A 12,328-nucleotide genomic window follows, 5' to 3' on the forward strand; every position below is an offset into this window, starting at 1 on the left:
AGGCCTTTGACTTTATTGCCAATCATTGAATTTTGTTTCTGATGAAGAAAAAAGATGTCAAAATGTGGTTTGGCTGAGCAGAAACAGTACTCATTACAGCCACCTGCTCAACTGTTTGCAGCAAAATTACATGGATGTAGGTGGTTCCATGTGAGTCAGTTGTTAACTCTGTTGTAACTGAAAATGGCAATGAGGTTTATTTTCACACTCAGCTTTTAAAACATGTTCTGTATTTATTATGAATGTCATTACTAAAAACAAATAAGAAGGAACTGAAGTCATAATTCCTCCTTATAAAACTTTTATTAATGCCAGAAATAGTAAAAACACAACAAACTTTTAAAATCAACATGATTGGGGGTACAAAGATGGTATAAATGAGGACTGCGGAAGCCTTGAGGAGAAAGCCAGGTCTGAGGGGAGCCTTCAGTCTCAGCTTGGACCTAAAGGCCACAACCCGGTCGCTCCTTGCTCCGTAGTGTAGTGGTCTGGACACTGACTCCCACAGGCTCACTCCATGCCCTTGCAGCCAGGCCGTGCGCTGGGCCTCAGGGCACATCTCTTCTCAAGAAAAACTAAACTCCCAAGTTCTTGTGGGCTTGTGGCCTTAGGGATTTGTAGGCTTGAGACCCTCAGTACCCCCTTCTGTACTGCACAATTCCTGAAACGGAGGAATTTTCTAACAAAACACGATGGAAAGAAACAAAACAAAAAGAAACTGCAGGAAACAATGTGCATTAATTGCTGCATTGTCCTGCTACGCTGATCCCCCAATCTAGGAAGGAGTAGCCTGCGCAGTGCACAGGCATGCCATGTGCACTTGACTTAGAATCTGGGGTGACTTACTAAAAAAAAAAAACAAAACAAAAAAAAAAACAAAAAAACAAAAAACCCCAAAAAAACAAACAAACAAACAAAAAAAAAAACTCAGAACCTGGTCAAAATCACAACCCTCTATTATACATAGATTATACCCACCAAAAACCAGGATTTGGCCAGCATCCTTTTGACTTACGGTAACTTTTTCAGGAACATATGCTCCTGTCAGTTCAAAAACTACCTGTGCTTTGTATCCCTGAATCATTATGCTTTTGAGTAGCCATCCATTAGCAGTTTTATCAAAGCAGGACATAACTGCATACACCCTCGAAATGAGGGTGAAGTCATCTGTTTTTTTTAAATCCCTAATGAATCACTTCCAAACAAGTCATACCCCTGAAATATATATTGCTTTCTATAGTAAATGTGGCTCTGGAAATGTTTTATACAAACAGATTTTCTCTTCTGTCAATTGAATGACAGTCTACTATCAACATAATTTCAGCTGTATTTTCTTTTCCATTCTATTTTCAACCTGGTGTAGTCCTTCACATTCGGGCATACAAGTTTTCCTGCATCGCCCTGTATCAGGTACTTAGTGGTCTAAACACACAGGTGCCTTACATATGAGGAAGCTCCCCTCTATGCAAACTGGCCGTCTGTAGCTCTAGATTCTTGCCTGAGGCTCTGTGACTCTGCAAGTCACTTAGGGAAGAACGCAGCTCTTTACAGGCTTCAGTCTCCGTGTGTGGTGACATGAAGCTGGCCATGGGCTGAGGGGAACCCTCTTATTGCTCTGTCTGCGCTCACTAAGGACTCCACTCAGTAATTTCCCCCCACCTTGCACCAGGAAGAAAATGATGTTACCAGATCCTGCTGCTTTTAACATCAAAATTACTTCTTTTATGATATGAAAAGCCAAGACTTTGGCATTTACTTACTTTTGGGGCATTGTGAAACCCCAAACCATGCAGCAAAGCCTACAACTGCCCTGAGTAACCCTGACTGTCATAGACCTGCCTGCCTGTTTGATTCATCCTCATATAAAGGACACAGTATCAGTCAAAACATTGGAGCAGTAACTGCTTAATTCCCAGTTGTCCAGATCTGTCTTCTGGCCACAGGTGCTCAGAAGGATCAGGAAGAAGAATCAAGTAAAATCACATGCCCAAGTGAGACTTTCATCTGAGTTCCCTGAACCCCAGGACCCCATAAAGCAGAGGGAACAATTAGCTGGGAAACCTGAGAATGCAACTCATTGGTTTTTGTGGTTTTTTTCTAGTTATAACTCTATCACTAAAAAGCTTGGGTCCAGCATAGGATAGCCAGGGACAATCTGTGTCTTCTTCTCAAGGTGGCGAAAATTCTTTTGCCAGCATTAGCCAGCTCATGGGAAACACACTGCAAGCCGACAGTGCAATCCAAGAATGGATTTCACACTGATTTGTCAGAAGTTATTTCTGATGGTTATTATTGATTATGTCAGAATTTCCCATTTGAACACCATGTAAAGAACCCTGGCTTGACACACATACCTTTCAAGTATAAAAGCACCTATTCAAACTCCTATGAAAAGGAGAGGAAATGATGACCCATCTCATGTCCGCACATGTCACCATAGGTTTCCGAGGTTGACCAAACTGATCGATTTCCTCAAAATCCTCTGAGTCAGTGTAAGATGGTGGAATGAGTCTGCAACAGGCAGCTTGGCCAGCTCTATTTTAAACCTGACTGAGCCTCGGATCCATGAGTGACCTTGGGCAAAGTGAGCCCTCCTCTGGTTCCCAGCTTTCTTTTCTTCAAAGCAGGAACAACAATATCTGCCAACCTAAGCTTCCAAGGTCTTTTAGAGGAAGACAGGATATGGTGAACGTGAAAACATGCTGGAAAAAGGCCAAAAGGAACAGAATACCCATCCACAGGTAGCTGTTCCAAACATTTTGTCCTAAGAGACACTGGTGTCATCTGATATGGTTATGATGAAGCCCAGGACTCACTGTCCCATCACTTGAATTGTCTTTCTTTGGGAGACAGAAATGATTTGTCTGCTGGAGTCTATGGTGTGAGGAGTGCAGATTCTCCCACCATTGCTGATCTTGGTCTCTCCAACCGTGTCTTCAGGTGCTAGGACAAGATGATCTCCTGGGGCTTCTCTGCTAGGAAAATTTATAATTTCAATGGAAGCACAGGAGAGAGGTCAATTTCAGGTATTGGAGTCAAACGATGTCTTCCTGTCAGTTAGCAATACTGGCTTCAATCTGCACTCCAAATTCTCCATTGGAGAGATTTTTAATCAAACTCGGAAAAATATTCTCCTAAGTCTTGTTTTTATTGTTCCTACCCTGTCTGAATGAATGGAGTTTTCTACATCCCAGTCCGTGGCTGTGGAATCCTCCATCTCTGTCTCTTGTGACTGTGGAGCCAATTCTAAGCATCCCTGAGGCTCTGGGCATGGGCAAGTGTGGCCAGAGAAGGAAACTTCTGCGACAGGTGGGGGCGGGGGCTGGACGCCCTCAGAGCCCCCTCTGGGAGGACAATGCTTCCTTCTTCTCCCCATTTAATGTATACATATAGGTCCTTTCTCCCAAAAGTTCTTGCCGAGCCCATGGAAATCACATATTCTCTCTGGATCTTGACCTGTGTTGAACATCAGTGTGATTCTAGTGAAAAACCTCAAACCCTTGCCCTGGTCAGTGTGGCTCAGTTGGTTGGAGCATAACCCCGTAACCAAAAGGTTGCGGGTTCGATTCTCAGTCAGGGCACATGCCTAGGTTGCGGGTTCGATCCCCAGTCCGGTCTGGCGCGTACTGGAAGGCAATCAATCGATGCTTTTCTCTCGCATCGATGTTTCACTCTCCCTTCCTGTCTCCCTTCCTCTCTCTCTCTAAAAGCAATGGAAAAATGAAAAAAATGTCCTCAGGTGAGGATAAAAAACGAAAAAAACAAAGAAAAACCTCAAACCCAGCCCCAAACTTCCCTGTGTCACACACAGTTCAAACCCACACTGCTTACACTTTGGATTGCCTCTCATCGGTCCACTCCTGCTTTGTGCTCTGGAGAGCTTGTGTCTTCTGCTCATCCACTTGGACATAGTCTACTCTTTGTTCTTCTGAAAGAAGTTTCTGAAGGGGGAGAATGAAAAGGTTTTCATTACATTGAATTAAAATTCAGGAAAAGGTCAGAACTTCTATGGTAGATTATAGTGTTAAGTATTTGCTGCCTCTTTGTTCTGGGTCATTCACTGCAGGACAGTTATTATACTTTGTGTGTACGTGTATGAATATCTCTTCACCCCTGTTCCCTTCAACTTTACTCTAGCCATCTGACTTGCTTTGACCAATATAATGTGAGTGGAAGTGGCACAAGCCAATCCTATAGAGAAAAGAGGCATCTTGTGATTCTGCAATCTCTTTTTTCCCTTCCAGGAGATCAGCATGCCTCAGATGGAGTTGCTCCTTCTGCCTGGACTGTGGATTGAAGATGGCCTGGAACACCAAGATGCTTGCCTGTAGTGGATTGTCCCACTAGCAACAACTGAAAAAGCCTTCTCTGTTGCAAGACACTGAGATTTGGGGGTTGTTTGTCTTGATTGCGTAGCCTACCAAAACTGACTAATGCACCTTTTTATTTATTGGTCTCATCTTTCTGACAAGTTCTAAACTGGAGTATCAGTTCAGGTTTTTGGAATGAAATTAAATGTAAAGGAGAAATGGGAATTCATTTGGCAAAAGGGAAGGGAAACCTTCTAGCCTTTTTGTTTCTCGCGCACACACACACACACACACACACACACACACACACACACCATACTGTATATTGTTTGGCAAGTTGTTTTTCTCATCAAACAATGCATTGTTAGATGTAATTTAGAATATGACCATCCCTTGCTCAAAAATATTTAGCTGTTATACACTGCTTACAATTCATTCATTCCATGGCTCTCACTAGTGGGTGACACTAGTTAATGGCTAGCATCACTTACATATATTAATTCATTTAATCCTCACCACAGGCATCAACGTAGGTGTTATCCTTTCTGATCCCCACATTACAGACAATACTACCCAAGAGAGTTGAAACAGCCCGCCTGGCCTTTTAGGCCTTTTACTGAGGGGTTCCAATTCCAACTGAGAGTTCCTGTCACCGATCTCCTGTCTAGCCACAGTAAACTATGACTTCCTCTCTAAGCAGACCTTTCTGATGCCTGAAGTGCCCTTTACCTCACCCTCTTTTCTGTCAGAGAAATTTTTCTGTAAACTTTATGATCCAAGTTTTGAAAGGCCTGAATACTACATACATGTATGTGTATACAGGCAGACCTTGAAGATATTGCAGGTTCAGTTCCAGAACATTGCAATAAAGTATCACCATAAAGTGGGTCTTGCCTAAAATGCAACATCTGTGGAGCATAAGAAAGCAAAGCACTATAAAACATGTATACCTATACATCTAAAGAACATACCCTAGGGGGAATACAGCAGGCTTTCCGGGAGGCAGAAACAGGGTTGATTTTAATATTCTTCACTGTACATGCCTGAATGTTTAAGACTTTTCAAAGAGGACATGCATGGTTGAACCATCAGAAAAATCTAAACAGAAATGAAATCTCCTAGGAATTCTCAGACACAAAGTCCTTCCTACCTGCTGTACAGGGGCTGGTGATGCTGAATTGAAGTCCAGGGCTAAATAATCTAGGCTGAATTTCTTTGTCAACATCACAGAACCACTGACTGTTCGGTGTTGCCCCTAGAAACCAAAATCACAGGACTCAGGTTAACAATGTCTGCCCAGGCTGCCCAAGGGAAGGAGGGTAAGCTGTATCCTCACTTGAACAGCTGCTGTCAGATCATAACAGACTAGTCTGGTGAGACCTGTGCAGTTCATCCTGCATGTCGGAGTAAGAGGAAGCATTTGAAACGCAAAATAGCCAATTCAGTCTTCACATGAAGCTACACCTTTATTCACCATGAAACAGTTGGCCAAAATCTCCCTCAAGAAGAATTTGTTTTATAGATCTGATAAGCCCGTGATACCTTAGAGATTAAATCCTGAAAAGATCAATAAAACTTATTAAAGTTCTAGTGAAATCACCTCAAGTGCATTTGAAGGTACTTGATACAACACAATGATAAGATGTGTGTAATATTACCCGTGGACTCACCACCAGCCTCACAAACGGGATACCACTGACACCTTTGAAGTGCCTGTTCCCCTTCTACTACCTCTTTCTCTCCCACCAAAAGGTAAGTACTATTCTGAATTTTGTGTTTACTACACTGTTTCTTTTTACATGTGGTTTTATGAGTGTGTAAGTATCCTTAAATCACAAATTATTTAGTTTTGCCTGTTTTGAACTTCTATCAATAGAACTGTATGGTATGTATTTTTGGTGGCTTCAATTTTTGTTTCATACTACATAGTTCACATTCACCCTTATCAATGCAGAAGCCCTATTTCATTCATTTTCATTGGAATAGATAATTTCATTGCATGATTTATTTAACTGTTTCACTACCAATGACATCTGAGTTGCTTCCAGTTTGGGGCTCTTATAAGATGGTGCCACGAGCATTTACACACCTGCAGAAGAATTTCTGGGGTGTGTAGCTGACAACAGAATTATCTTCTATTTCTATCCAACAGAGTATTAGAAAGAAATTAGGCAAGAAAAAGAAATAAAATACATCCAAACTGGAAAATAAGAAGCAAAATAATCTGTTTGCTGATAACATGGTCTTATTATATGTAGAAAATTCTAAGGATTCCACTAAAAAAAGTTAATAATAAACTAAAAATAAACAAACTCAACAAGGATACAAGGTGAACACCCAAAATTTGGTTGCATTTCTATATACTAACAATGAGCAATTTAAAAAGGAAATTAAGAAAACCATATAATTTAAAAGAGCATCAAAAAGAATAAAATATTTAGGAGTAAATTTAACCAAGGAAACAAAGACTTGTACAGTGAAAACTGTAAAACACTGCTGAAAGAAAGTAAAGCACACATTAAAAAAAATGAAACAACACCCTATGTTCATGGATTGGAAGATTTAACTATTGTTAAGATTACATTAACCAGGAACTTCTGCTTAAGATGGAGGCGTAGATAAACATGCCTTGTCTCCTCGCATAACTACAGAAAAAAATTACAACTAGACTATAAAACAAGTATCACCCAGAAATGTCTGAAAACTGAGCTCTATGGAAGTCCAACAACCAAGGATTTAAAGAAGCCACATTCACCCAGATGGGCAGGAGGGGCAGAGATGTGGAGAAGCACAGAGAGGCGACAGAGACACAGAGTGGCACAGAAAGGAGTGGAGATGTGGAATGAGTGGTCCCCATATCCACATGTGGGGGATAAAAATCAGGAGGGATACCTTGGGAGTGAGGGATCCCAGCCCCACACCAGACAACCCAGCCCTGGGTTCCAGTGCCAGGAAGTTAAAGCCCCATAACTTCTGGCTGTAAAACTCAGTAGGGGTTGGGGCAGAAGAAACAGCAGGATTCACAGGAGACTCCTCTTAAAGGGCCCACAATGGTCTTAGGACTTACATAGATCAACCCCTCTGGGATTCAGCACCAGAGTAACAGCTCGAAGTGGCATATGGGGAGAAATTGAGGGGACTGGAATAAGAGTGAGTGCCAGGAGACGGCATCTTCCCAGGCAAATCTCCAGAGGTGAGGCAGCAGCATTGTCCCCTAACTGAGCCCTCCCCAACACAGAGCCATAGAGCAACAATATGGGTTGCCCTGCCTTTGCAATTACCTGAGGCTCCACCCCATACAACTTACAGGTGCATTTTTCTTCAATAGGCTACGCTACTAAGACAGAGAGTCAAAGCAACTCTACCTAATACATAGAAACAAATACAGGGAGGCTGCCAAAATGAGCAGACAAAGAAATATGGCCCATATGAAAGGACAGAGCAAAACTCCAGAAAAAGAACTAAATGAAATGGAGATAAGCAATGTATCAGATGCAGAGTTTATAACACTGGTTATATGGATGCTCCAGAAACTCATTGGGTACTTTAACAGCATAAAAGACTCAGGCGGAAATGAAGGTTACATTAAGTGAAATAAAAAAAAAATCTGCAGGGAACCAACAGTGGAGGGGATGATGCTGAGAATCAAATCAACGATTTATAACAAAATGAAGAAAAAAGTATTCAATCAGAAGAGCGAGAAAAAAAGAATCCAAAAAAAAAAAAAACACAACAAACAAACAAAACCCAACCTAAAACTAAGGATAGATCAAGGAGCCTCTGGGACATTTTCAGATGTACCAACATCTGAATCATAGGGGTGCCAGAAGGAGAAGAGGAGGAGCAAGAAATTGAAAACTTACTTGAAAAAATAGTGAAAGAAAACTTCCTTAATTTGGTGAAGGAAATAGACATACAAGTCCAGGAAGCAGAGTCCCAAACAAGATGGACCTAAAGAGGACCATACCAAGACACATCATAATTAAAATGCTAAAGATAAAGAGAGAATCTTAAAAGCAGCAAGAGAAAAGAAGTTAGTTGCCTACAAGGGAGTTACCATAAGACTGTCAGCTGACTTCTCAAAAGCAACTTTACAGGCAAGAAGAGATATGGTAAGAAGTATTCAAAGTGATGAAGAGCAAGGGCCTACAACCTAGATTACTCTATACAGGAAAACTATCTTTTAGAATTGAAGGGCAGATAAAGTGCCTCCTAGACAAGGTAAAGCTAAAGGAGTTCACCATTGCCAAGCCATTATTGTATGAAATGTTAAAGGGAATTATATAAGAAAAAGAAGCATTGGCTAGTGTGGCTTACTGGATTGAGTGCCAACCTGCGAACCAAAGGGTTGCTGGTTCGATTCCTAGTCAGGGCACATGCCTGGGTTGCAGGCCAGGTCCCTGGTGGGGAGTGCACGAGAGGCAGTTATGTTTCACACATTGATATTTCTCTCTTCCTCTTTCTCCCTCCCTTCCCCTCTGTCTAAAAATAAATAAATGAAATCTTTTTAAAAAAAACTATTTAAAAAAAAAGCAGATCAAAACTATGAACATTAAAATGGCAATAAATTCACAACTATCAACAATTGAATCTAAAAAACAAATTGCGCACAACATGCAGAACAGAAACAGAATCATAGATATGGAGATCATTGGGAGGGTTATTCAGTTGGGAGGGGGAAGAGGGAGAATGGGGGAAAAGGTTCTGGGATTAAGAAGTACAAGTTGGTGGCTACAAAATAGGGGGATGTTAAGAACAGTATAGGAAATGGAGAAGCCAAAGAGCTTATATACATGACCCATGGACATGAACTAAGATGGGGGGGGTTTTGGAGGGAATTGGGGCGCCAGGTGGAGGCGGCCAAGGGGGGAAAATTGGGACAATTGTAATAGCATAATCAATAAAATATACTTTAAAAAAAGATTACAACATTACCAAAGCAATCCACAGATTCAAAGTGTTCTCCATCAAAATTTCAATGACATTTTGTGCAGAAATAGGAAAACCCATCCTAAAATTTACATGGAATCTCAAGTAACCCTGGATAGCCAAATCAATCTTGAAAAATAAGAACAAAGTTGAAGGACTCACATTTCCTGATTTTGAAACTTGCTATAAAGCTATAGTAATCAAAACAGTATCACACTGTGGGGAGGAGACACATAGGCCAAAAGCAGAGAATAAAAGAGTCCAGAAACAACTTTCACAATTATGGACAACTAATTTTCAATGATGGTGCCAAGACCAGTGGGAAAAGGGTAATCTTTCCAACAAATAATGTAGGGAAAACTGAATATCCATATGCAAAAGAATGAAGCTGGACCCTATGCAAAAACCAGCTCAAAAGAGACCTCAACATAAAAGCTAAAACTATAAAACTCTTAGAAGGAAACATAAAGAAAAACTTTATGACATTGGATTTGGCAATGATTTATTGGATATAACATGAAAACCACAGGCAATATGAGAAAAATATTGACTTCATCAAAATTAAAAACTTTTATGTAGCCCTAGCCAGTATGGGTCAGTTGGTTGGGAATCATCCTGCAAACCAAAAGCTCACTGGTTCCATTCCCAGCCAGGGAACCTACATGGCTGGGTTGCAGTTTCAGTCCCCAGTCATGGCAAGAGGCAACCAATCAATGTTTCTCTTTCACATCAATGTTTTTCTCCCCCTTTTTCTCTCTCTCTCTTCCATTCTCTCTGGAATCAATTTAAAAAACACTTTTGTGCATATAAGGGCACTATCAAGAGAATGAAAAGACAACCCAAGGAATGGGGACAAATATTTGCAAATCATCTGATAAGATGTTAATATCCATAATATTTTTTTTAAAATGTATACAACTCAACATCAAAAACAAACAACCCAATTGAAAATGGGTAAAGGACTTGGTTAGACATTTCTCCAAAGATATTCAAATGACCATTAAGCACATGAAAAGATGTTTAACATCACTAGTCATTAGGGAAATGCAAATAAAAACCACAATGAGATACCACTTCACATATATTAAGATGGCAATTATACAAAACAAACAAAAAATGGGAAATAACAAGCGTTAGTGAGAATGTAGAGAAATTGAAACCATTTTGCATTGCTGTTGGGAATATAAAATGGTTTGGTCACTGGAGGACAGTTTGGTGGTTCCTCAAAAGTTAAACAAATTACCATGCGATTCCGTAATTCCACCTCTAGGTATATATCTGAAAGAATCAAAAGCAAATATTCAAACAGATACTTGTACACCAATGTTGATAGCAGCATTATTCATAATAGCCAACAAGTAGAAACAACCCAATTGTCTACCAACAGACAAGCAGATAAATAAAAGGTGATGTGTATATACAATGGAGTATTAGTCTTTAAAAAAAAATTGAAGTTTTGCTCCAACTGGTGTGGCTCCATGGGTTGGGCATTGTCCTGCAAACTGAAAGGACACTGTTTCGACTCCCAGTCAGGCCACATGCCTGGGTTGCAGGCCAGGTCCCTGGTTGGGGGCGCACAAGAGGCAACTGACCAATGTTTCTCTGTCACATCAATGTTTCTCTCCCTTTCTTTTTTTATTATTTCTTTTTACTTTTATTTTTTTAAAGATTTTATTTATTTATTTTTAGTGAGGGGAAGGGAAGGAGAAAGAGAGGGAGAGAAACATCAATGTGTGGTTGCATTTCGCATGCCCCGTGCTGGGGACCTGGCCTGCAACCCAGGCATGTGCCCTACACAGGGAATCAAACCAGACACTCTTTGGTTCACAGGCTGGCACTCCATCCACTGAGCCACACCAGCTAGGGGGTCTCTCCCTTTTTTCTACCTCCCTTCCCCTCTCTCTAAAAATAAATAAAATATTTTAAAAAATGAAATTCTGATATATGCTACAATATGGATGAATCTTAAAAACACTAAGCTAACGGAAAGAAGGCAGACACAAAAGGCCAAATATTGTATAATTCTACTTACATGAGGTACCTAGAATAGGCAAATTTACAAAGACATAAAGCAGAACAGAGGTTACCAGGGGCTCACTGGTCTTTCTCACAAGCTCAAAGATCATAAATGAACTGCTAGTGTCTGGAATGACTATGCACTTGCTTCTATTACATTATAGATTCACTTCCCTTTTCTGTTCTCTGGAGACAGAGCACAGCTGGTCAAGCATCATTTATAAGAATGTTTTCTTCTACAAGTTTCCCAAGGGCCATTACCAAGTGTGAAAAACATTGGGAAGATCACAGCAGATTTGTATATGAGTCACTTGCCATCTGCATATGGTTAAGTGCACTTACAGAGATTTTTATCAAATAGAAAGGCAAAATAAAGCATTTAATTACTGCTTCACTGGAGATTACTGTTTTCAGTTTTTGAACTGCCTATTATCCTCATGTATAGGAGGGAAGAATTGTCTTCTCAAAAATATATATAAGGGGGGTAGGAGGGGCAGGGGAGAGCAACAGGGGAAAATTGGGACAACTGTAATAGAACAACAATAAAAAAAAGGACATATAGTCTTGAACACTGTCCTTCTAAGATGTCTTTTCAAAATTTCATAGTTCAAACAGCGATGCTCTCTAGAGAATTATCTCCAAAGTTCCTACATTCAAAAACTACAGAATGGGCACAGGTCTGACTAAACGCCTGATAATTCCCAGAGGTGTTAAAAGCCTCTTACTCTTTTCAAAACCCATGCTCTCAAATAGAATCCAAGGTAAAGAGAATAGAAGGGATATGAGAGGGCAGGAGGGAGAGATTAGGACTAGGACTGTAAATGGTTAATCATGAACAGAAATGTCAGGTCTCTATCCACTAAGGTCTACAGAAAGACCCTATAACAGGAGGTCTTCAGAGACTAAGACACATCCAAAGCCCAGGGCACCGTACCCCAACCCCCTCAATGGGAGTCTAAGTGATTCATCCTTTGGAAAGGTTCAGAGGCAATTAGGGCAGGGCCACCAAGTGGTCTGGTGCAAGGAACCATCCAGTATGTGTTTTCACAGCTTAGATTCTGGACATCCAGGGA

General features: G+C 40.6%; 1 protein-coding gene across 1 annotated transcript in view; it reads right to left on the reverse strand.

Annotated features, from left to right (window-relative positions):
* Window positions 1-2,782: 2,782 nt before the first annotated feature.
* The window catches only part of GAB3 (GRB2 associated binding protein 3), an 86,854-nt gene continuing 77,308 nt past the window's right edge, over window positions 2,783-12,328 (reverse strand). The window contains exons 9-11 of the mRNA XM_054572231.1: window positions 5,461-5,565; window positions 3,832-3,941; window positions 2,783-2,972 (exon numbers count right to left, since the gene is read on the reverse strand). Coding sequence (XP_054428206.1) covers window positions 2,813-2,972; window positions 3,832-3,941; window positions 5,461-5,565 — 375 coding nt within the window. The 3' untranslated portion in view covers window positions 2,783-2,812. The remainder of the gene's footprint in view (window positions 2,973-3,831; window positions 3,942-5,460; window positions 5,566-12,328) is intronic.

The sequence above is a fragment of the Pteronotus mesoamericanus genome, unplaced genomic scaffold (genome assembly GCF_021234165.1).
Source record: "Pteronotus mesoamericanus isolate MK-2021 breed Mesoamerican mustached bat unplaced genomic scaffold, CSHL_Meso_final contig_226, whole genome shotgun sequence".
Lineage (NCBI taxonomy): Eukaryota > Metazoa > Chordata > Mammalia > Chiroptera > Mormoopidae > Pteronotus > Pteronotus mesoamericanus.